Source organism: Eumetopias jubatus, unplaced genomic scaffold (assembly GCF_037043125.1).
Source record: "Eumetopias jubatus isolate StellerSeaLion01/CBP00866 unplaced genomic scaffold, mEumJub1_p1.0 scaffold_14, whole genome shotgun sequence".
In the NCBI taxonomy this organism is placed as follows: Eukaryota; Metazoa; Chordata; class Mammalia; order Carnivora; family Otariidae; genus Eumetopias; species Eumetopias jubatus.
This window is the reverse complement of record NW_028274820.1, coordinates 38,068,865-38,094,199: the sequence shown is the minus strand read 5'-3', so window position 1 is coordinate 38,094,199 and position 25,335 is coordinate 38,068,865. Positions and strand designations below refer to the sequence as shown.

Here is a 25,335-nt window from a genome sequence, read left to right as displayed (position 1 = left end):
GAAAACAAAGTAGCAACAAAGATAGCTAAAATTGAAAACTGTTGGTGTATCTTTCACAAAATAATTTAAAATGACTACTTTCAAATGATTTTCACAATGACATATGATAAAATACTTAGTATTGCTTATAAGGAAAACTAGATACAACCTGTTTTATACAGGCATAAACAAATACTAATAATACATCCATTGAAATGTTTCTACCCAACAGAACTTCAGAAGATAATCAAGGATATGACAAGTATGATTTCTGTTTCCTAAGATGCTTTGAGAACAGATGTCTTCATTTGAACACTGGTAGGTATTTCAGTGGATTTTGGAGTCTCTGATTTTCTGATTCAAAGACAGATTCAGTTATAAGATTCCAATTTTATTATATTTTAAAGACAGATTGTTACACTGCTACTGAACAGTCATTATTAATGATCGACATGTTACAAAGTACACCGAAGGAATTTTCACTGGACCTTCTAAAGTTTGGAAAAACCAAAGAGATTACTTTAAAATCAATTATAAAAAGTCACTTCTTCAGTTTGGTAAATTCCCCCAAATGAGAGAGAAAAAAATACATATATAGTCCCCCCCAAACACACCCCAAATAGAGTCAATATGTTGCTATAGAACTACAGACAAGAGAATAAATTACTTCAAGTGTAAGTCACTTAGGCATTTTTTTTAAATTTTACTATTAAAAATAACAAATATCATCCTACCTTTACATAAGCAGGCTGTTTTTCAAGGATTAAATCTGCTACTTTTTTAGAGACCTATAAAAACATGCAATCAAACAAAGGAAGTAAAAGAAAAAGCCACATACTTCCCGTTCCATTTTACATTTTAAATTTTTGTAAGAATATTCCATAGGTCTTCCCAATTACTTCTACAGCATGATATTGGCATGCTCTGGGCTATGAAATTAGTAAAAGAGATATAACAGAGAGCATAATACTTGGTCCTTAACAGAAACTCAATAAATGGTCATTATGACTGTTAATAATATGAGAATCACCTGATTTATTAACATGCACAAAGGTGTAAGATCTTTAACGGCTTAAGATTTGCTTTTAAAAGACAAACTCGTAAGACAGTCAGTTGAATTTATGGACACAGTGTCTGGGAAACAGAGAATATCCTGTACCCTTTAGATCCTTTGTTCCACCTAAAAAGACAAACAGTAATTTGGTCCTCTACTTCTGAAAACTTGAAAACGTGTTTTGGGGGGATTTTTTTGGAATGCTATGAACATACCTAAGGTTTTCTTGGTCAATTCCATGAAAAATGTTAGTGTAGGTAAGTAAGAATTATAATGATTTTGAATATGAGGCTCTTATTTCAGTTTCAGGGGCACCTGCTAGACTACACTACAGGTACTATAGAGCATGGCACATCCAAAGCATTTAGTGAATTTTTGCTCAAAAAACTCAATTAGTTGAGTTTCCCTTCCCCTTCCCCAAGCAACTGAGAACAAAGAATTACACATACATTCAACTATTGCATTAACCCTTCTTTATCTTCTTAACTGCTTTGAATTTGTTTAGATATGAATCTGTATAGATGTATAGACAGAAACTGGCATAATTTTATCAAACTGGGTTTTTTTTTTTAAATAGTTTAAAATAGTATAGTTGTTAGTCTGCACTGTGTCAAGCAGTGTACTAAGTGCTTTCCCTACATTATCTCAATTAGTACTCATAACAATCTATTAAAATGGGTTCCTCATTTTCCAGATGAATAATCTTAAATATAGTAGTAACTGACCCACAGCCCCCACAGCAAGGCCAGGATTCAAGCCCAGGCGTACCAAATTCTAAAGGTCACTGTGCTATCTGGCCCCTATAATGGGGCCTCACTCCCTAAAGAATACTATCAGATCAAGTACAGAGACAGATGTGTACATATTTAAACACACTGAAACCAACAGAAGGCAAAAGATGCCACCATCCACTGGAATCCAGTTCTCTAAAAGCACTTTTACCACACAACCCTCTATTGGTCAAGTCCCTTCCCAACACCACTGCTGCTACCCCCAGGGAGATCCCAGAACCCACTGAGACCTCTGAGTGTAGTACAAAAGAAGGAGAAGTATATCTTTCTTTGTCAGATGTATTATCAAAAAAATAAATAAAAATAAAATAAAATAATTAACAAGATCCCGTACTAACATTATTTAATCTTCTACAGTATAGTCTAAGTTTTATTAAAGGAGCTCAGCCTTCCTCAGCAAGGAAAATCACAGAATCACAGAATTTTACAGCATCCAAGAAAATGCAGGCCTAACCCGTCACTTCACAGATTGAGCAAGGCTAAGTGACTTGCCCAGTGCCAGACAATTAATCAGTGACTACAACTGTAACATTCTGAATCTTAGCTCTTTTCTCTTTGGGCCTATTTCAACTAGAAGTGGGGGCCTTTATTCTGAGGTAAGAAACTATAGTAGGGAAGTCATGCATGCGTGACAAGGAGCCTAAAGGTACTCAGCAATCTAAGAAGAAAAGGTTCAAAAACCTTTGATCACATTCAGGATTCCATAGAAAAAACCTCTCAGTTCTAGAAGGAAATCTATATCAAGGTAATGGGAGGGAAACTGAATAGGCATTAAATTTTTAAATAAATGTATCATTGAGTCTGAGTCATGTTAAATAACATTTGTTTAACATGTTAAGTTAAACCATAAAATCTGCAAATATTACACCTCCCTGCTGTTTCATTTAGTTATGTCAGAAAGAAAGGTGTTTTTTACTTACTGCAGCTTGCTGTTGTTTCAATTTGTCTCTGTACTCCTCTAATTCTTGCAAATTGAGAACAGGAGGGAGTTTCTAAAAAATACCCATAAATGAATAAAAAATAGTTTAATTTGGTCTCATTTACCTGCATACTTCTGCCTTACAAACTATCATCTGTGCATGTAAAACAGTACCTCATCCCATTCCCACCCACTCCTCTTGGCCTCCCCACTTTCCCCACTAGACTTCAGACATGAAAGCTTCCACATGTTTGTTGCCCAACCCTTTCACGTGCCATCCCTCACCCAGCCCTATAGGACAGAAGAAAGTCCCACATCCTAACCTCACCCTCTACCAGCCATAGGTATATCACTACTTGTCTACAATAGAACTCAAAACATTTCCCCTCTGAAATACTAGGAATAGTAACTAAGCACTACAGTGTGATAGTGACAGTTGCTGGAGTACATTCTAGATTCCACATCAGCTTTCAGAAGACAGGATGGGAAACTAACAAAAATGCATACTGCTGTGTATACTGGAAACTCCAAGTTTCAATGGACTGATGAAACTTCAGAACGAGTGGGGGCTGATGGTGTGTACAGTGCATATAAAGTATGTATGCATACTGTATTTGGTTTCATCTAAAACCAGATTTTACTATTCTTTTTTGAATTTCCTATAAATTTAAAATGCCAACATTATAAACATGGCATAGAGGTCTTTATCATGGCTAAAACAATTATGTGAAGATACATTGATGATTAAAAGTCTCAAAGTTTCTCTAAACATATTTTGAACAACATAAAATAAGATAGAGGCAGCATACCAACATATTGTATGCTAACAGTTAAAAACCAAAAATACATGGAAGGGGGTGGGAGGGATGGGGTGGCTGGGTGATGGACATTAGGAAGGGTATGTACTATGATGAATGCTGTGAATTGTGTAAATAAAAATAAAAAATAAAAACCAAAATTACAGTAATGTTTCCTAGACCAATATTCTATAGCCGCACTTAATTTTACATTTTTTTAAATAATTTAATCATTAAACAATGTGGACAGTTCAATAAATCACTATATGGTCATCATAAACCAGTCCTGGTATTAAGGAAGGAAAGGAAGGAAGGAAGGACGGATGAACACCCCTAAAAAGCATTCAAATCTCATCCACCAATTCAGTCACTGAACAAGATAGGGTTTTAATAGGTTTTAATGAATTTTGTTTTACCTCCAGCTCATATTTAACAATATCAAATGAGTCCGTTGAAAAATATACTTGTTCAATACTATTAATTAGCTCTTGTTCAGCTTGAGGGTCACTAGGCTGGTCTCGAAGTTCTCGGAATTCCTCCTTTAAGAAAAAAAAAAAGGAAATCACAATTACAGTAATTGTACCTGTTATAATTCTACCTACATGGAAATAAATAATCACCTGTCTTAAAAGTCACAATTCTCCTGGGAACCATTCCAAGCAAGGAGATAAACTGACAGAAGACAGGAAAGTTCACAGAAAATTAGGACTACTAAAACACTAAAATACTAAAAACTACTCATCTATTGGAGAAAAAAAAACTAGCGAATTTGAAGATTCAGATTTTATTTTCAATTCTGTGTGTGCCAATGGATAGGTGGAAGAACTTGTAAGTTTAACAAAAGGAAAAACCAAAGTAACTATGTAGTATCTATCATACATACATACCACATACATACGCATTTTCATCACTTAACATTCTAAAATCTGTCTTAGCACAGATAACCAGGGAATATCTCAATGACTTGCAGGTCACAATCAGCATTAAAACCCTGAGCAGAGCAGACATCCTTCCTTGTGCTGGAAATCTCACTGCTCGGCTAAGAAACACTGGCTCCGGAAAAGATTCACAAGTTTAGCTCTGTAATCCTATGAGGCTTCCTTCAAAGTGTGCTGATAATGCAATTAATGATTGATTATGAATCTAAAGCTCTGTATTTGATAAAACGCTTTCTTTCTAATGATACAGAATGGAGCTTCTATGGATTTACACAACTAAAAAGAGCTTGACAGACAAATCCCTACCCCTAATGTCAGCAGCCTGATCCTATGCAATTGCACTGCATAATTGGATAAACCTTCAGTTAACTGGGAAATTTCATTAACTCAGACACCCACTCTCTGCCATACTAATTAATCAACACATTATTATAGACATTTAACAATTTAGTCCTTTGATTTTTTATTCATATTAATCTCAAATACATTTAAGAACACAAAAGAAACTCATACTTAAAATAATTTGTCATTAAAATAATACTTAACAAAAATCCTTAATAAATCATCATTAATTAAATACACAGAAATTATAATGTCAATTAGAGAACATTGTTTTCCAAATAGAAATACTCTAGATTATTTTATTGCAGGGCATAGTTTTCATTTGTAAAAAAGAACCTCGCTTATATATCTTTTAGACTTTATAATTTAAATATGAAAAAATTATTAATTATAAAATTATCTCCTCTTAGATTCAAGCTAAAAGAAAATATTAGAGCAATAAACCTGAAACTCAAGAGAATAGTTAACTGTCTATATTTAAAATTCCAATAAATTTAGGGGCACCTGGGTGGCTCAGTCGTTAAGCGTCTGCCTTCGGCTCAGGTCATGATCCCAGGGTCCTGGGATCGAGCCCCGCATCGGGCTCCCTGATCCGCGGGAAGCCTGCTGCTCCCTCTCCCACTCCCCCTGCTTGTGTTCCCTCCTTCGCTGTGTCTCTCTCTGTCACATAAAGGGGGAGTGGGAGAGGGAGAAGCAGGCTTCCCGCGGATCAGGGAGGCCGATGCGGGGCTCGATCCCAGGACCCTGGGATCATGACCTGAGCCGAAGGCAGACGCTTAACAACTGAGCCACCCAGGCGCCCCAAAATTCCAATAAATTTAAAAGAGAAGGCAAAGTCATACAAAAATCAACTCTACATAATTCAAAGTGCATGGGAAAGAAAATGCCTCTTCTGTACCAAAACTCAGCTTATAAAATACATTAACCAAAAAAAAGGGTCAAAGATACAGTCATCAGTGATTTAGCATGCAATCAAATACTATGAGTAAAGTAAGAAATCCAGTGTCCAAACAGTGGGAGCTGCATTCCTGTGTGTGTGTGTGTGTGTGTAGCAGGGGGTTATCGACAACAAACACACTAATCTGCGTTGCACCCTGGACAATGACACTGAGGAACAGACTTGGGTTAAAACCACACCACTTACAGAAAGGTTTCCAACTAGGCTACTCATGGGCAACCTCCAAGCATTTAATAAAAATTTGAAATGAGTGAGACATGAAATGGAAAACGAGATCAGAAATTCTTGGCAATCTCCCTCCCTAAGAGTCCACAGGCATTTGAAATACCAGCTTCTGATGCTGCAACCTGAGGCAGGGAAAAAGACCCAAGTGAGGATCCTCCCTAGGAATTTCACAGCACCACTCAGAAACAAATGAGGCTGGTACCATTAAAAATATATATATATATATAAAAATTGCTAAGACTGAAAATATCAAGTACGAAGTCAAGCAAAAAATTCAAATAGGCTGCAATGAATGAACACTTTCATCTTAAAAATAGATATGCCAATGACATATAACTCCATGCTGAGGTTCTCCATACACTACCTAATTAATTGATCTGAAGGTAAAGACCCTTAGGTTTTAGTTGTGACTCTGGTATGAACTTGGGCAACTCAGTCATTTTTTCACCTGTAAAGGACATATACACAAACACAAACACACACACACAATGACAAGTGAAACAAATATCCAAAGTTATTAAGAATGTCAAAGGGAAAACATGATTTCATTTATAAATATCTCACAAGTGTACCCTTCACAAACGTAATGAATCTGTAAAAAGAGTACAATCTGTATATGTATATAAAAGGTCAAGTGCCATTCCTTCCTGGAGAACTAAGCAATTATATCACAGAGAGCAGACAAACCCGTACAATTTCAAAGACACATAACACTTGACACTCTAAGTAACCTAGACTAAGGAGAGGGATAAAATCAAGAACGGCAGAGAAAGAAACATAGCACCCAAAGTAGAATTCAATCCAAAACAAATGTCCAAACTATATCCCTATAAAATACCCTCTCCTTTCAGACAACTTGGTGGCTCCTCTGTGAAAATATACACCTGAACTCATTTAGACAAACTCCACTCTAACTAGATCCCGATCACCTTGTTCCTTTTCATCCCACTGCACCTGAGGGCTGCAAGACTCTGCTTCTACCTGATCATTCTCTACGTTTCACTACTGTTAGTGCCCCGTGCTCAACCCAATAACACACCTTTTGAGAACTGAGATTTCTCCCTATTCCCCATCATTATGTTCTGTAGTGCCAAGGCACACTGTAGGTAACAATCACTGACTAAAATTAATTTACATAGTGAGCTGTATGAAAAAAAAAGAACAAAAAGAAAGGAAAAGACATTAGGTTGTTTTGATAGTCAAAACTTTCCACAAACTCTTAATAAAAGATCTCTTTCTTCTAACGAGAAATAATAAAAAATGTTAAGTGATTTTAGGGATACTTTAAGCATGTAAATTAGAAAAATAAACAAAAACACCAAGATTGTATATTCTTACCACAATTACCCCATAATTTTGCCATTATATAAACTGGTTTCCTTGAATTGGAGATGTAGAAAAATACATAATTCTTCACCTAAAACCAATTTTGCAAACCAATATATATGTATGAGGCACAATTTTACATAAACAAAATTAACAAAATATTTCCTACAAAAAAAATTTAAAAGGCAAAACCAGGGGGCCAGAATAACAAATGAAACTCCTTAGACCATATTAAAATACATGATTTCTTTTAAAGTTACAATAATTTTTGATAAGCTAAGTTTGAGAATCAAGTACTTCAGTCTTACAGATTATAAAAATTCTTTAAAGAATTTTATTTCATAGTAAATTTTAAGTCACATAGTAACTAATAAATACATGTTATCATTAGTGGTATAAATGCTCTATAAAACTTGAAAATCCAAAAATAATATATCGACAACTATAGACCATCAAAATTCACCACAACTTGCTTGCTAATGGTAATCAACTACACTTAAAATAAAGAAAAAGTACATTGCTTACCCCAAAATTAAAACTGAAGAAAAACTACAATTAAGGTAATGAATTTAACTTGTAAAGGGGATAAAAATAAAAATACAATGGCAAAAAAAGAACAAATCAAGTCTCTCTTCCATACTATCATTAGGAAATAACCTGTCTACTTTCAAAGCTCTCTTATCATACCTTTCTCAGTTGAGTCACATGTTTCAATTTAATATTTTTTTTAATTCCCACTATGTAAGAATTCCCTATACTAGGTCATACAGAAATAAAGTTGAGTAAAAAGATAGCTGCTTCAGTAGTAGGAGAGGTCAGATGAAGGAAGAAGCAATGCCCCTGCAAGGCAGAACATAAGGGAGAACAAACAAAACCCAGGGCATCGAAGGGCAGTGAGTCCACATTTGATGGAACAGGTTACCATTTAGAGAAGAGAGAACAGGTGAAATTTCAAATTTGAGAAATTTGGGGAAATAAGGTAACAAATACAAAGCAAAGCACAAGTAAAAGCTGTTGCGGGAAAGCATACAACAGGTTAAACGGCAGAGGATGGCTTCACAAGGTGGAAAAATGTCAGAGGGAGAATCTACATATACACCAAGAGGCAATAAAATGCAATAGTAGAGATTTTTTTTAATCCAATATATTTTTATATATCCTAGAACCATATTTTTCCTTTAAAGGAAAGCTTAACACCTATCACCGTGCCAGATGCTGTATCAAAAAAGTAAGCATAAATATTAAATATTTTCTTAACATAATAAACCAAGCAGGATTATTTTAGACAAGTGGTAGAAAACAAAGAAGTTAGGCAATATCTTAGAGGCTGTCTTTTCAGCAGTCACAATACACTGTAGGATTGCATCTAATTCTACCTAGCCTATTTTTTTCCATTTTGATCAGCTCTGAGATAAAGCTGTATGAACATACATATAAAATGCACATAAATGTAACTTTATGAAAAATGAAGAGAAACAATCATAACAGAAATTTAAGTGAACATCTTTGTTTTAGCCAAGTCATTTTTCCTCTCAACATAAGGTTTTATGAGAACTGGGGATTCAGGTTTATAAAACAATTGGAGCCCTCAAGTGTAAGGTGTTATAAAACATTTCCAGTGTATTTATGGTTTCTAAGGAACTAGGCTATAACTTTACAAAGCAATTTCCTACTTAAGAGTTCATCTCTTATGGGAATGTATTCAAGTTTAGGACAAAAAAAAAAAAAAGACTACAAATTTTGCATTTAACCACTACTTTTAAATTATACAAAATACCACACAAATTAAAAATACCAACTCAAGTTCAAATTTTTTAATTCTATTCACTTTCATAAATGTAAAAAGTGAGCTATGACAACTTCACAGTTCTCCTTACCATTATTAAACTCAATTTTCTCTTTAATTTTGAAAAGCAATATAACCTAATTTTTAAACTCACAGAACAGCTTGGAAACTTAGAATCTTCAATAGTAGGGTTTTTTATTCAAACAAAAAAGATGAAAGCAAAATCTTCATTTCATAGGTCAAGTTTTAAAACCCCACAAAAAATGTACAGAATAAAAAAAATGAAATGCAAACCAACTTCCATTTCTGTACGTAGTATATTAGACTATGGTCCACATTACAATCCTGAATGACAGAATGCATTGTGTTGAGAGGGAGTGAGGAAGGAAAAAAAAAATTTTATTCTTGTAAAGCATGAATTGGGGCTTACCAAGACAAATCTTACCAAAGGTTTTTTCTTACTGTTTGCATTTCTTTGTCAATCAACATTAAAAAAAAGCGACTCTGCTATAATAAATTCTAAAAATAATTATAGTCTTATCAAAGTTAATATCACATTAGAGCTTTAAATGAGAGTAAAAAATGTTTAGCTACCAAAATCTATACAGAGCTAGAAGGAAGAACAAAAACATGAAGTTTTCAATATTAAATCAGTATTATAGAAATCATAAATCACTGAACAAAAATAGGTTTTGTTTCCAAATGAAACAGGATTCAAGATCAAATACCCTAAAACCATACATATAGCATATAAATTTGTAATGAATTGCCAGATGTCGGATTACACAGGGAAATGGTACATTTTCTTAAAATCCCACTAGAACAATAATGACCCATCAAAGCACCAGGCTCATCATCCATTTGTGTTTGTGTGTTTTAAATAAAACATAGCTTTTAAAGCCTACCTAGTTGTTGTTGTTGTTGTTGTTGTTTTTATTTTCAGGCTTTCAGTGCCATCTAGTGGAATACTGGTGAGGTTACAATTGGAAGGGAAGTTTCCATAAAATGATTTATAGATTTTTCTAGAAGGTTATTAAAGTAGCATTATTTTAATCCAGCTTTATAACACATTTAAGTGATTGAAATAATGTATTTTAATCACTTTTTATACAAAAAAGCATCCAAATAAACACATATTTGTTTTTAAAGAAAAAGATTATGAATGAGAATTGATTTTATTCATAAAAATATACCTATTAACATATAATAAAAACACAAAACTAGAAAGCAAATCTTTCATATGTGATAGTCTGCCAAATGTTTTTATTTACTTCTCTTACCCAACAGTTATATTTTTAACGGGTATTTTTCTAAATTTATTTCTATGAAAAGGAAAACAACTAAATAGCTTTAAAGCCATCAAAAATTTTTTTTAAAGCTATCTTTAAAAATTTCTCAACTTCAGGGAAAAACATCAAGCTGTCTGGCACACTCCTGTCCATTTGGACGCTAATACTAAAGAAAGGCACGTCACAAACTGAAGTAAAGAGAGAGAAGCCCAGGGTATAGTCTGGATTCTGTTTTTCTGTTAGTTTTAAAAACATCTCATCAGACCCACTCTCCCAAAGAAGAAATACTATCTATTCTGAGAAAAAACATCACAACATCTTCAATCTCAGTGTCTAGAAACCACAGTCTTTCCAATACCTTCACCTTCCACGTCCAATAAAATCCTCAGTCCTAAATTCTGCTTTTAAAACATCTCTCAAATTTAACCCTTCCTCATTTCCTAAACTTCATGTTCTTATCTTCTTCTTAATCATGCAATTAAGACAACTTCCTTCACAGATCTTTACCTCTGAAACAAATAATGCAATATATATTAAGGAAAAAAAAAGAAGATAGCAGGAGGGGAAGAATGAAGGGGGCGGAAATCAGAGGGGGAGATGAACCATGAGAGACGATGGACTCTGAAAAACAAACTGAGGGTTCTAGAGGGGAGGGGGGTGGGGGGATGGGTTAGCCTGGTGATGGGTATTAAAGAGGGCACGTTCTGCGTGGAGCACTGGGTGTTATACACAAATAGTGAATCATGGAACACTACATCAAAAACTAATGATGTAATGTATGGTGATTAACATAACAATAAAATTTTTTTTAAAAAGACAACTTCCCTTTCATAAGCTGAATGTTTACCTCAACACCTGAACCTAACTCTCCTGACTCTTAGTCCAACACACTTTCCACATATCTTGGTAAAGTTCTGAAAACCAAGCTCTGTAGTTAGTGTGTGGTTTTAGGATTCTTTTCATAGATGCCAAGAAGTCAAGTCAAATCCATTTATCTTACTTCACAGAAGTATTTTACAAGCAAGAAAACATTCTGCACAAACTCCTAGAACATTATATAAGAGAAGGTACTCGATAAATATTTGTGGAATGCATTAAGTATGCAAACAAAAATACTTTCTTATATTTAGACAAATATATTTTCAAGTTTTGACTGCAACCGAGATTTCTTTTGCTCCCTTGGCCTATATTTTTCTTTAATGAAAAAAATCAAAAGCATAGCTAAACCAATTATGTAATAGCAAATCTAGCTGAATCCTATTTGTATTTATGAGTTAGTAAATTCAGGGTCTTAAAAACAAACAAAAAAACTTTAAAGAATAATATCAGAAGGCAGTAGTTCAGAAAAAATACAATCTTAACATTAGTATTGTTTTTTCTCAGTACTCTTTTTATGATATATAACCATTACAGAAGAACTATGGAAAGCATTTACTTAAAGTCAAGATACAGATTTATACAGTTCTGAATACTGATATTTTTTATCAGGATTCAACATATATTCTTGAATACAGCCCTAATAATTCTGTAACTACTAACCTGTGGCTATTGTGATTATTATATATTATAATAAATTTTGGTCTCAAGTCTTCCTAAGTATTACAACCAATTAAGTAAAAACTTTCACATCATTCGAAAGTATTAATTTCTTTAAATGGGAACAAATTTAGTCAGTAAATACTATATAGCTTAATTTCTTATATCCTTACCTCAGCATGGAAGTCCCATTAATTTGAAGTAAACAGAATCCATTCCCCAGGAATGAAATTTTAGGTCATCACTAACTCTTTACTCTTTCCCACAAAAACTGTCCATAAAACTTCAAAAACTTTTTCTACAACAGTTCCTGTGGTTCCCCTTTCTCCATTCTTGTCATCACATCCTCCACTTGGCAAAACTTCCCAAACACTGCTCCACACTGGAATCACCTGGGGAATCTCTAAAATTTACTGCTGGTACCTGGCTCCACCCCACACACTGTGACTTAATTAGAATGGGGCAGGGCCTGCCTGGTTATTAGTGATTCTAATATGCAGCAAAGTTTGTACACCACTGACATTGGCTCTGAACAATTTAAGCTGAGATTTCTGAATTTGAACTCTCAAAGTTTCCTTTTCTATAGAAAGTTCTGAAAAGAATCCTAATTTTTTTTTCTATTTTCTCTACCAAAATTCCAAATTTCCAGTATATGGATCATTATTTGACTCACATGTCTTAACTTAAAACGGGATACAGTGTCATCCTGTCCATAAAATGCAGAAATTGTACCAGATGATTTCTAAGGTTTCTTCCCACTCAGAATTTATATAGTTCTCAAGAAAAAAAAATCAATCAACAGTCCTTTCTGGATTCTCAAGCACACCTAACGCCCTTCAGTTTTCCTTCACCATCCTCCTCTTTCTAGTGAGTTGCACCATATGAAATTTGCCAGTGTTAGATTATTTTTAACTCAAAGAAACAGCCATTTCCCATGATTCATCCTAATATGTCCCTACTTATTCTTTATACAAGAACTTTTTTAAAAAGATTTATTTATTGGAGATCGAGAGAGAGATTTATCTGAGAGAGAGAGAGAGAGAGCGCACACACAATCGGGGGGAGGGGCGGGGGGAGAGAGAGGGAGGAAAGAGGAAGAGAGAGAGATAGAGGGAGAATATCTCCAGCCAACTTTCCACTAATGTGGAGCCTGACTGGGGACTCGATCCCATGACCCTGAGATCATGACCTTCACTGAAATCGAGAGTCAGATGCTTATTAACCAACTGAGCCACCCAGATGCTCCTATACCAGAACCTTTAACATAACACAACCCAAGCTAAACTACTTCTTTCTTGACAACTCCACTGAAATCTCAATTCCTTATCACAACTTAGACATTATGACAAGAAAGGGAAGAAGAAATGGGTCCATACCTAAAGACCAAGGATGCCTCTTTTTTTTAATGTTCTAAATACATATACTTGAGTGCGTCAGAGCTATTAGATGAAGTTAACGTTTAAAAGTTTTACTATGCAAGTATTTACATTGACTACTTAAATAACATAAATTGAGTTTGTTTTTTACTTCTTACATTAGAATATCAGGGGAACCCAAACTAAGACAGTGAGGCATTTTTTTTATTATTATTAAGAGGTACAACTGACATGCAACATTATATTAGTTTTAGGTGTACAACATAATTATTTGTATACACTGCAACATGATCATCACAATAAGTCTAGTTAACATCCATCACCAGACATACAGAATTTTTTTTCTTAGATGAGAACTTTAAGATCTATTCTCTTAGCAACTTTAAAAGACGCAATACAGTATTATTAACTATGGTCACCATGCTGTATATTACATCCCAATGACTTATTTATTTTGCAACTGGAAGTTTATACCTTTTGACCCCTTTACCTATTTTGCCCCTTCCCCACTGCCTCCGGTAGCCACCAATCTGTTCTCTGTATCTGTGAACTGGTTTTTGTTTTATTTTGTTTTTTAGATTCTACATATAAGTGACATCATATAGTATTTGATCATATGGTCTTTCTCTGACTTATTTCACTCAGCAAAATGCCCTCCAGGTCTATCCTATGTTTGCATATGTGCAAGCGCATGCACACACACACATACTTTCTTTATTCACTCATCCATCTATGAACACTTTAGGTTATTTCCATGTCGTCCCTGTTGTAAATAATGCTGCAATGAACATGGGAGTGAATATATCTTTTCAACTTATTGTTTTCATTTTCTTTGTAAGTGGAATTGCTGGATCATACAGTAATTATATTTATAATTTTTTCTGTTAAACTCTATTATTACTATTATCTATTTTTAATTTTTTGAGGCACCTCCATACTGTTTTCCATAGTGGCTGTACCAATTTATATTCCCATCAATAGCGCACAAGGGCTCCTTTTTCTCTACATCCTCACCAACTTGTTTCTTGTCTTTTTTGATAACAGACAATATAACAGGTATAAATTAAGTTCAAAAAATATCTCTCCAAGGGGCGCCTGGGTGGCTCAGTCGGTTAAGTGGCTGCCTTTGGCTCGGGTCATGATCCCAGGGTCCTGGGATCAAGCCCCACATCGGGCTCCCTGCTCCGTGGGAGGTCTGCTTCTCCCTCTCCCACTTCCCCTGCTTTTTTCCCTCTCTCGCTGCCTCTCTCTGTCAAATAAATAAATAAAAATCTTTAAAAAAAAAAATATCTACCCAAGCCAAACTACTGGGTAGCTTGCTTTTCAAACCTAGTATTATACTGTAAGCATTTTCTCTGTAATACATTTTACTAATTTTAAAACCCAAACTTCAGAATAATTTATAGGATTTAATACCATTAAAAAAAAACGGAGGAGAGGGGAACCTACACTGACTACTCCATGTGAAAGAGCCTCTGGCTTCAGAGTTTAACTCATCACCTTATTTCCTTTATAGTATCTGTCAGACTTTGCAATCACCTTGTTTAGTGCCTGTCTTCCCTCCACTTGAACTGAGTTCCCTGGCAACAGAGTTTTGTCTTTTTCACTGCTATATTCAGTCCCTAGACAATGTCTAGCACAAAACAGATGCTCAATAAATTTTTGAATATACATAGGGAAAAGACCAAAAGGCAATGTTAAGCTTGACAATGTTGGTGATTTTGTGATTTTTTCCTTAGGTATCTTTTTCTGTTTACCGTGTTTTCTATTTACAGTATATATTATTTTTATTATAGGAGAAGATTATTTTAAAATAATCATTTCAGGGCAGCTGGGTGGCTCAGTCAGTTAAGCATCTGATTCTTGATTTCAGCTCAGGTCATGATCTCAGGGTTGTGAGATTGAGCCCCCCCCACCCACTCTTCAGCTCTGTGCTAGGCGGGGAGTCTGCTGGAGATTCTCTCTCCCTCTCCCTCTCCCCCCGCTCATGCACACTTTTTTTCTCTCTCTAATAAATAAGTAAATCTTTAAAAAATAAAAATAAAAAAATAATCATTTCAAATTAATGTTTCAGACTTTGTCGAAATACTTTTAATAATTTGAAAAATTCAATATAAAGGTTATCTTTTGAAGCCATAGAAGTTCAGTTTATCAAGAATTAGCCATGACATTAATTTTAAGGCAACTGTATAAAAACAAATCATGTAAAAATATATATCACCACCACTCATCATCAGGGAAATGTAAATCAAAACTACAACTCACCCTATAGCACTTGTGATGTCTCAAGAGAATGCACAGAGAACAAGCACAAAGAGCTTATCACCTTTCTTAGCATGAGGCTACATTTAAGCTGATTGCATTGATACTAATTTTGCTCTTAACTGTTTTACAATTTAACAACTTAGCTTCTTAGACCAATGCCTCAAGCTTAATCATCACCTGAAACATTTACATTTGCTGACCTTGTGATCCCAGACTGGCCTCTCTACCCAGAGCTAGGCATCTCAAATCACACACTGCAGGCCACGGATGGGGGTGGGGTGCCAGGACAGTGAGAAGACTGGGTAATGAGATCATTATAAATTCACTACCTACCCCTACTGGAAAAACATCAAGGTGCATGGTTTAAAGACAACAAAAGTTCACGCAAGGTTTAAAAACAACAGAAAGTTCTTATGCAATACATTCATGTATTTTTTAAAGAGGCTCACCATCAATTTTACACTGGTTCTGAAACATCTAATGCAATCTAATTCCAGGCATGTTCATAATGCATGATCTCTTTTCTTGAGTCAAAGAAATAAAAAGAATTATTTGTCAATTAGGATTTATGGTTATGGCTTAGTTCCCAATTTCAGCAGCTGCAACAATCTCTTATAACAACAAACAAAACTGTTCAAAATGCCTCTTTAAGCTTTTTGTCTGACTCATTTCATGCAAATGGGCTGGTTAGAATTTTATCACATTTGGAAAATATGTTTGAGCCTGACCCAAAAATTAAAGCTAAGCTATAAATACAAAATTCACGTTAAGGGGTAAGACTCCTCATAGGGGTGGAAAATCACTCTCTTGAGCAGCTGACACTGAGGAGTTACAACAGGCCTTATGATTGCTGACCAAGATAAACAAGCCCCATGTATTAAGACGCCAGAAACAGAAAACAAATAGTACTTTCAAATATGATCCTCAAATTGAAAATCCCAAGAGCAGACATTCAGAAGAAGACACTTTGATCTGTGATGGAGCTGCTATTCACGGAGGCAGCTCTAAGTGGCAACACCCCGGAGTGAGAAACAGCAGGGGATTTTTTTTCTTTTTTTTTTTACAATGGTTAATAATTCTCCTGAGGGAAAGCCAGCTAGCTTTCAAATAACACCTATTAAATTTGTAAACTGAGAAGTTCACATAAATCAGGGGATTAAAATCTAAGATAGCTACAATTTAGTATAAATTATGCTTTAGCTACCTGCTCAAAAATCTGCTCCATAACAAAAACATAATTAACAACGATTTTTGACTCATAGTGTTACAGCATAAAAAGTAAATTATTTCATTTTATTTTTCCAAATTACAGCAAAAAAATCAGTAAGTTTCACATACATATACATATATGTGTGTGTATAAAACTGCTTTCAGGCTAAAAAGTTGATACAATAATAAACTCTAAATTTATCAATTTTGCATTTTCTGCTTCACTATAATGAATCATACTGCATCCCAATGAGTAATGAAAGCAAAAACAAGCCCCAAGCCTACTATACTATAAAAATTTACCTAGCTCTATCATAACTACCATCTGCCTGTGGGAAGGAATAGCTTCTGTGAATCAATTATTATCCAAAGGCAATATTATTTCTTAAGGAAGTGAAAAGTCATGCTCACACATGCAGATCAATACCTTTCCAGGGACCCGGAGACTCTCAATGGCACCAAGATCACTAAGACTTTCCGGAGGGCTTTTCAGACCCTTAAAAAAATAGTAATAATAAAATAAAAAGAATTTTAATTATGCTGCAGAACTGTAAAATAATAGAACATACTTATTAAAATAGAAATCACCATTTTAAAAATAGAAAGTTTCCTGCTTTAAAATATATAGAACATGTCTTCTAAAAACAACTGTCACTTAATACATATAGTACTATTATCAAATCAAGTAAAGATGTACTTTGGAAGTTTAAAAGTATTATATGGCAGCTTCACAACTAATGGTTGAAATCTAACTTAACCATGGTTTAAAAACAACCAACAGACAAGAAAATTGGGTGACAAAAAGCATTCTATAAAAGCACTTATATATTAAACATCATCAAATTCACCTGATAAGAAGGACCAAGTATTATGATTCTATGATATAATACACCAACCAGCTAGCTAATCAAAGACTTTTAAATAATGCCAATTGCTTAATTAATACATAAATACCCTTGATTCTACCTGATTATTTCTCACCAATGTACCCAATTTATACTTCAATCTCATGGGACTTCAATCTCATGTCTTGCTGCTTTCTACTGTTCTTTAGCTCCTTGGTACCCGGTAATTTCTATATTCACAACAACTGAGGGATTCTGAAAATCTCATTTGAACCAAGGAAAGTTATCAAGATAGAAAGAAGTTAGCAATCTCACTTTTCTTTGAAAGCTCTTTTTAACTATAGGCTATTCAAAGCAGATACCTAAAGTCCCTGTAGTATTAGTTTGTATACAAAATTAGCTGGTACATAAATTTGAAGAGCATTTTTGTCCTTCAGATGCCCTATATTTGCCCTATGATGTCCTCAGTTACCAAAACATATGGCATACTTAGGTTGACTATTTGAGACTTACAGCAGAACTTATTTTTAAATTATAGAGCTATGTATTCTATCTTCCCTATTATAAAATATGACCAGTCATAACTACATTTTTTAAGGTAAGGTGCTTTGCCTCACCCCTAATTATTCCATTACTCCCAGAACACCTCACCCAGGCTTCTCTCACTTTCATTCTCTCATATTCTCTCTATCCCTCTTTCTCTCCCTCTCATACACACACATACACACATATACACACACATATACATACACACGAGTGCAAAACTTCATAATTTGATTCAAAATCATGACCACTCCAAAATATATTTTTAAAATATAACTGCCATGCCTTTTATTTTTTAAAGACTTATTTGAGAGAGAGAGCACAAAAGGGGAGGGGCAAGGAGAGAGAAAGAAAAGAGAGAGAGAGAGAGTCCCTAGCAGATTCCACAGAGTGCAGAGTGCCATGCAGGGCTCAATCTCACGACCCTGAGATCACAAGCCAAGCAGAAACCAAGAGTCGGACACGTAACCTACTGCGCCACCCAGGTGCACCTGCCATGCCTTTTAAACAAATATTTTTAAAGATTTTTATTTATTTATTTATTCATGAGAGAGAAGAGGAGAGAGAGAGAGAAGCAGAGGGAGAAGCAGGCTCCCAAGGAGCAGGGAGCCTGATGCGGGACTTGATCCCAGGACCCTGGGATCATGACCTGAGCCAAAGGCAGACGCTTAACCATCCGAGCCACCCAGGCGCCCTTAAACAAATATTTTTAAAACTATAGATGTGTTTATCCAATCTAACAGAAATTCTTGGAGGAATATATCACAGGTAATTTTCTTTCTCCCCAGAGCTATTCGGTAAAGAAACCAATGCCTGAAATGTAAAGAAGAATGTATATCAATATATAGGAAAAGGCCTTATCTCCAAATTAGTCACCCCATACAATAATTTGCTACTAATATATGGCAACTTTCTACCAAATGTACAAAATAAAAGTAGTAAAAACTGGAAACCCTATTACATGTTAGGAAGTAGGGGAGCTCAGTGATTCAGGGAATGGGCCCTGTGGTCTTGAACAACTTATCTAACCTGCCTGTCTTTATATTCTAATGAATGTGACAATGACGCAGAGGCCAATAAGGAGTAAAGGAGATAATGTATGTGAGAGGCCAAAAACAGTGTCTAGTACATGGCAAGCATTATTTAAGTGCTAACCATTATTCTGATTATTACTGTGATCACAGAGAAATACTTTTCTTTTATCAAAACTGAAATAATTACATAAATGTCTCAGAGCACATCTGACACATGTATTTTAGGGGTTATAGATCTTGAAGCCTTTGATTAGCAATTTTATAAATTTCTACTGACAAAAATGAAGTCATGATTTTTATCCTCACTTCTCTAAAGCAGAAAGTCATGGTTAAAACTATGTACTCTGCTTTTACGAAATCATTAACCATATTGATTTTCTTTGGTATTTGGTATTTGTTTTGATAAATTTCTCCAGTTTAAATTTATACAAAATTCAGCATAAATAATACCTGCCTCTGCACTTTACTTCTTTTCTCGAAGAAGATTAACACTTCAGACTACTTCTATTATGTCTACATGAATCTTCTATTTCCATTTATGAGACCAGCAACTTATGTCCCAAAGATCAAAAGGAGCATGTGAGGTGTCTTCTGCCTCCTTCTCTTTTCAGCGAAATTCAGCATAGTGGTTACACTCAGTCCTCCATTTCTCTTGAACCCACCCTAATCAGGCTTTCCTCCCCATCACTTCATGAAAAGTGCTGCCGTCAGGTACCTGATGACGCCCATGCTGCTCAGTCCAAAGGCTCATTCTCATCTTCAGCCACCCCACCGCAGCAGTTAGCACAGCTGATCACTCCCTTCTCTTGTAAGTTTTTTACTTCTGGCTTCCACTCTACTTGGTAGTTCTCTTTATACACCAGGAATCCAAAAATTATTTATTGAGCATCTGATATGGGACAGGTGATCTTTGAGATGCTGCAGGCCTCCCTTACTGGCTGCTCCTTCTCAATCGGCCTCGCAAGACCCACCTCTTCCCCTAACCTTGTAACATTGAAATTTCAAACGTTCCAAGTGTGGACCCTGTTTTATACCCACACTCATTCCATTGGTGATCGTAGCCAGTTTATGCACCTTACACGTGCTTGTAAGTCCCAAATTTGTATCTATATCCTGTGTTTCTCCTCAGAAATTGAGACTCTTAGCCAACTGCCTATTTTATCTCACCACTTAAATATCTAAAAGAGGCTTTCAAATGAACAAGTCTAAAAACTTCCTCCCTTCCCTGAATCTGCTCCTTCCTCAGCCTTACCCACTTCGTTAAATGGCAATTCCAATTGCTGGGGCCAAACCATCTGGCATCAACCTTGAGGCTTCTCCTTCTCTCACAGCCCAAATCCCATCTGCCAAGAAGTCCTGTTAACTCTATATTTACAATATACCACGATCTAACCTCTTCTCAGCCCTTTCATCACTCTGGTTAAGGCCCACACGTTCTCTCATTCAGATTACTGAAATAGCATCCTTTTTGTTCTCCCTGGTTTTGCTCTTTTTCCCTCTTCAAACTATTCTTTTAAAAGAGGCCAGAAAGATCTTTCTGAAGTCCATATATGTAAAATGAGATCAAGCCTCTGCTTGCTATTTCAATCATAATAGAAGCATGGCTTTGCTATTAGTGAGAAGAAAAGTAGTAGGAAATGAGGTCAAAATGAAGTCCTGTGTGATCTGGCTTCCTGCTCTCAGCTCTCTGACCTCATTCAGACCTCATCTCCTACTGTTTTCTCCTCACTTACTTTACTCCACCCACGTTGGCGTCTGGCTGTTCCTCAGCCATGCTCCTGCCTCAAGGCCTCTGCATTTCCTCTTCCTTCCACACGGAATGCTCCTTCCCAAATATCCGCATATTCCCTTCCTCACTTCCTTCAGGTTTTTACTCCAATGTCACCTTCTCAGTGAGACCTTCCATGGCCAAACTATCTAAAATTATAAATGATCCCAATTTGCCAACAACTTCCAGGCCTCCCCATCCCCTATTCCTCCTAAGCATTAATCCCTATGTCTGCCTTAGCACTTGTCTGTTTTGTTCACTGCTACACCCCCAAACTTAGAATAGTGCCTGACACACAGTGCTCTGTAAACATTTGTTGAATGCACTGAAGGGAACAGAGGGCCAGCATAATAGAGAAAGCTGAACAACAGACCTCATCTAAATAAAGAGTGCCTACAAAGCCCATCCTCCCACTCTTTTCCAAACCAAGATCCTTGCAGAGCTGAAATACCAAAAAACCTAAGTTTCATAGACCTTTCATGTCTCTCCACCTTAATGATATTATCAGCATATTCTTTAGCCTCACAAAAAAGAAACATCTTTGTGTATATTTATTTGTAATACTACTAAATTTAACCCAATAATAAACAGTACTAAATAAAAATCTCCAATGTAACTCCAGGCAGCAGCCTACTTTCATACCTCAAAGATTCATGAAACGTGTATTAGTAATGATTAAACATGTGGCAGTCAAGCCATAAACAAACATAATTAGGATGACTTTTAAAATCTGTGTAGGGGCACCTGGGTAGCTCAGTCGGTTAAGCGTCCAACTCTTGGTTTCGGCTCAGGTCATGATCTTGGGATCATGAGATCAAGCCCCACATCAGACTCTGCATTCAGCATGGAGTTTGCTTGAGATTCTCTCCCTCTTCCTCCACCCTGCCCCCCACTCGAGCACTTGCTCTAAATAAATAAAATCTTTTTAAAAATCTGTGTCAAATTCCTAATTTTACCTCACTTTTTACACAGTATAGTTCCAGCTTTTTGTATGTGTTTAGTTTTTTTCTATACCAACTAAGCACTGATTTGACCTGCTCAAGTCCAATAAGCAACTGATTGAGGCTGAAGAATCACCATTTTCACAATTGCACTACATTTAGGAGACCTCTGTGATCAAGCACTTCCTTGATAAGACCCAGGAGATGTGTTAACTCCTTTATCTCTTTATCTTCATCATATCATATGAACACCACCACCAGGCTGACCCCATGAGATACATGTTACTATTTATTCTTTAAAGATGTGGAAACAAATGCTCTAAGAAGTTTGGTGACTTCCTCAAGGTCACATGGCTACGGCAGGATGGAGAAGGACCCAAACATCCTCAAGTAACAAGTGGTATGAACCATAACACCAGTACTCAACAAATGTGAGGGATCACCACTTACTTAAATCTTTTATTATTCAAAGAACTTTTAAATTTTATTTTCATGACATTAACAATATAATTTAAAAGGAGTAAAATAATCATATAGGACTCATGTATTCTTCACAAGATATTTACCATTTGTAACCTATTCAGATTATCTCTCAAATAAAGAGTTTAATTTGGAATTTGTAATCTCCTTCTAATCAACAACAACAAAACTCACAAATGAACCTTTCACTAAATGATTATCCTCCATATTCTCCAAAGTCCTCAAAATTCTCTGATTTAAAATACTAAATTATACTTCTTTCATATAAAGATAATAATGAATGACCAATTCTGGTAAAATATTAGAGTTGAATAAATAAAGATATCTAAAACCAAGTCATAACCAATAAGTGTGTAAAAGGAAATTCTGCCACTTCTTCCTTGAAGGAAGGTGAGACACTATTAGGAAGTCCCTAACATTTATGAGATGGAATAAAAAAAAAAGTCAAAGTTTTTATTCATGAATTGTCATTGCGGCAAAAAATAAAAGGCCATTATTTTGCCATAACAACGATTTTTTTAAGTATCTTTTCACATACATTAAATTATTGGTGACTCTCAGAACTATAAGATAAGATTAACAAAAATAATTATTATTCTCATTTTCACATCTGGAAATTTAAGCTACAAGGTTTGTGAACTTGCCCAAATTCATAAAGCTACCAATTCTGTCTTCAACTCATCCGTTTTTTTCACTTTCCAGTCATCTCTATTGCACAGACCTCACCTCCCTACCTCACCTGCTCACAGACGACACACAGCCTAGATAAAGGGAGCCCTACAGGGTAGCTGGGGCTGTCACTGGAACGATGGCAAAAAGGAGAGGAGACAAAGATAGCCCTCATTGAAACTCGCTCATTGACCTTATCTAAAGGAATGTTTCTGGGACGCCGCTACCCGCCTGAACAGGGCTCAGATCACGGTGGCTCAGGTAAGTTTTCCAGGGTGTGCCCTGGCTTCCCAGTGCCCCTGATACCTGCCACCAGCCATACCTAGGTCCCCGCCCGCCCCAGCCCAGAGACAGAACATCTAGGCTCCTCTACCAGCAGAGACGAAGGAGGCCTTCGCTTCAGTCTCCCCTACTTACCTGTCGGGTCATAAGAGATTTGATTTTTTGCATGTCGGAATCGTAAGAGTGGTACCCCGCCGCAAAGAACTAATAAATCACGCCGAACCACCAGACAGCTGGCCCGGGCACAGGGAAGCCATAGTGAGTAGTCACGTGGAGCTGCTGACCCGGGTCATCCTTTCCTGCGCTGAGCATGCTGGGCATTGTAGTCTTCCGGCCGCCCCGTCACCCGCAATGAACAGACGAGGACAGCTCAGGTACTACATTTCCCAGGAAGCAAAATAGCGGACGCTTCAGTTAAGCCTGCAAATCTTGTTGCTCTGAGTGACCACGGCGACCTCCCGTCTTTACAGAGGTACTTGCTCTTGGTCACCCCGTTTCGTTAAGGCGAAAACCTAACTCATAGGTGACCAGGCATTGAGCGACAGAAGGAAGCCCTGAGAAGACCGTATATAAACCGCACTGACGTGATTTCCCCCTCACAGTGTAGTGGAGGAAACCCAACCTGGTCCAGAGAGGCGGGGTGGGAGGACGTGAGACTGACCTGACAGGATCTCAAGGAAAGGCACTCTTCCAGAAGTGACTTGAAAACCTGGGACTCTGCAGCTGACGTGGCTTTGGCCTGAGGAAAGGTGGTGTGGTCCTGTCCGGGGCTAGGGCTCTTCTTTCTCAGTCTTGACATCCACTGCAAAAAACTAAAATCGCACCTGATCTAAGGCAAGTCGAGATAGAAAATATAACAATAATAAGTATACATGGCACTTTAAAGTTCACATTTCAACTCTTAGCAGTTTAGTTAAATTGAAGAAAGTAATAGGAGAGGTGTTAGGCGTTTGATTTAAGAAAGAACTGTCCAAGGGCGCCTGGCTGGCTCAGTCAAGATACGACTCTTGGTCTCAGGGTTGTGAGTTCGAGTTCCCTGTTGGGTATAAAGATTTTTTAAAAAATAAAATCTCTAAAAAGTAGGAAAGAGAAAAGAAAGAACTTTCCAATTATGAGAATACTAGGGGGGGGGAAAGCAATCCAGAGTTAACAGGTAGCATTTATTGATTGCTTACTACATGTCAAGAACTCTGCTAATAGCTTTACATATATTATCTCATTTATCCACACAAACATCCTATGGGGTTGTACAATTATCCCCAATTTATTTTTTTCTTTTATTTTTTTCAATGATCCCCATTTTAAAGTTGAGGAGACTAAGGAATGGAGAAACTAAGTAACGTGTCTAAGATTACTGCAACATGCAAACAGAGACGGAAGGAGTGATTATTCCGATGTTTCAAGTAAGAGTTTCATGTATGGTGTTGAAGAGTGAGTCATGAAGTATGGTACCAATAATTTTTTAAAATTTACATTTAATTAATGTTTATTAGAAAACCTGTGAGTTCAGAAATATTTCCTAGGACAACTGAAAAAGTGTTAAAGTGTGCCAAACTAATGAAAAATATTAGGTAAACCATAGTACGGGTGGTAGAAAGAGATGGCAAAAATAATAAAAGTAGTTTGCAAATAACTGAAGCTTAGAGGACATTATATAGAAGTTATTTCCAATTCTGAAATTCTATCATTTGACCTCTGAGTCTTGTCTTTTGCCTTTGTCTCATTTTTACAAATGAGGTTGTAATATTTGACCTAAGATTGTGTAAGGATACATGAGATGATGTAGTTGAATACCAATTTATAAATAGTAAAGCACCTTACAATTATGAAGAATTATAATCACAAGTCTGCCTAGTTTGCTGCTGCAACAGAACCACTTTGTGCGTACTTCTATCATTGTGCTTAACAGTTGCTTTTGAAATTATATGTTTACCTATATGCTTCTCTGTTATTTCTAACCCCATAAAAAATTCCAGGCACTTT

The 25,335-nt window shown here is 36.0% G+C and overlaps 1 protein-coding gene across 1 annotated transcript in view; it reads right to left on the bottom strand.

Annotated features, from left to right (window-relative positions):
- The window catches only part of VPS50 (VPS50 subunit of EARP/GARPII complex), a 139,923-nt gene extending 116,388 nt beyond the window's left edge, over positions 1-23,535 (bottom strand). The window contains exons 1-5 of the mRNA XM_028119657.2: positions 23,488-23,535; positions 17,218-17,286; positions 3,957-4,079; positions 2,745-2,816; positions 714-767 (exon numbers count right to left, since the gene is read on the bottom strand). Coding sequence (XP_027975458.1) covers positions 714-767; positions 2,745-2,816; positions 3,957-4,079; positions 17,218-17,286; positions 23,488-23,520 — 351 coding nt within the window. The 5' untranslated portion in view covers positions 23,521-23,535. The remainder of the gene's footprint in view (positions 1-713; positions 768-2,744; positions 2,817-3,956; positions 4,080-17,217; positions 17,287-23,487) is intronic.
- Between the last annotated feature and the right edge of the window lie 1,800 nt (positions 23,536-25,335).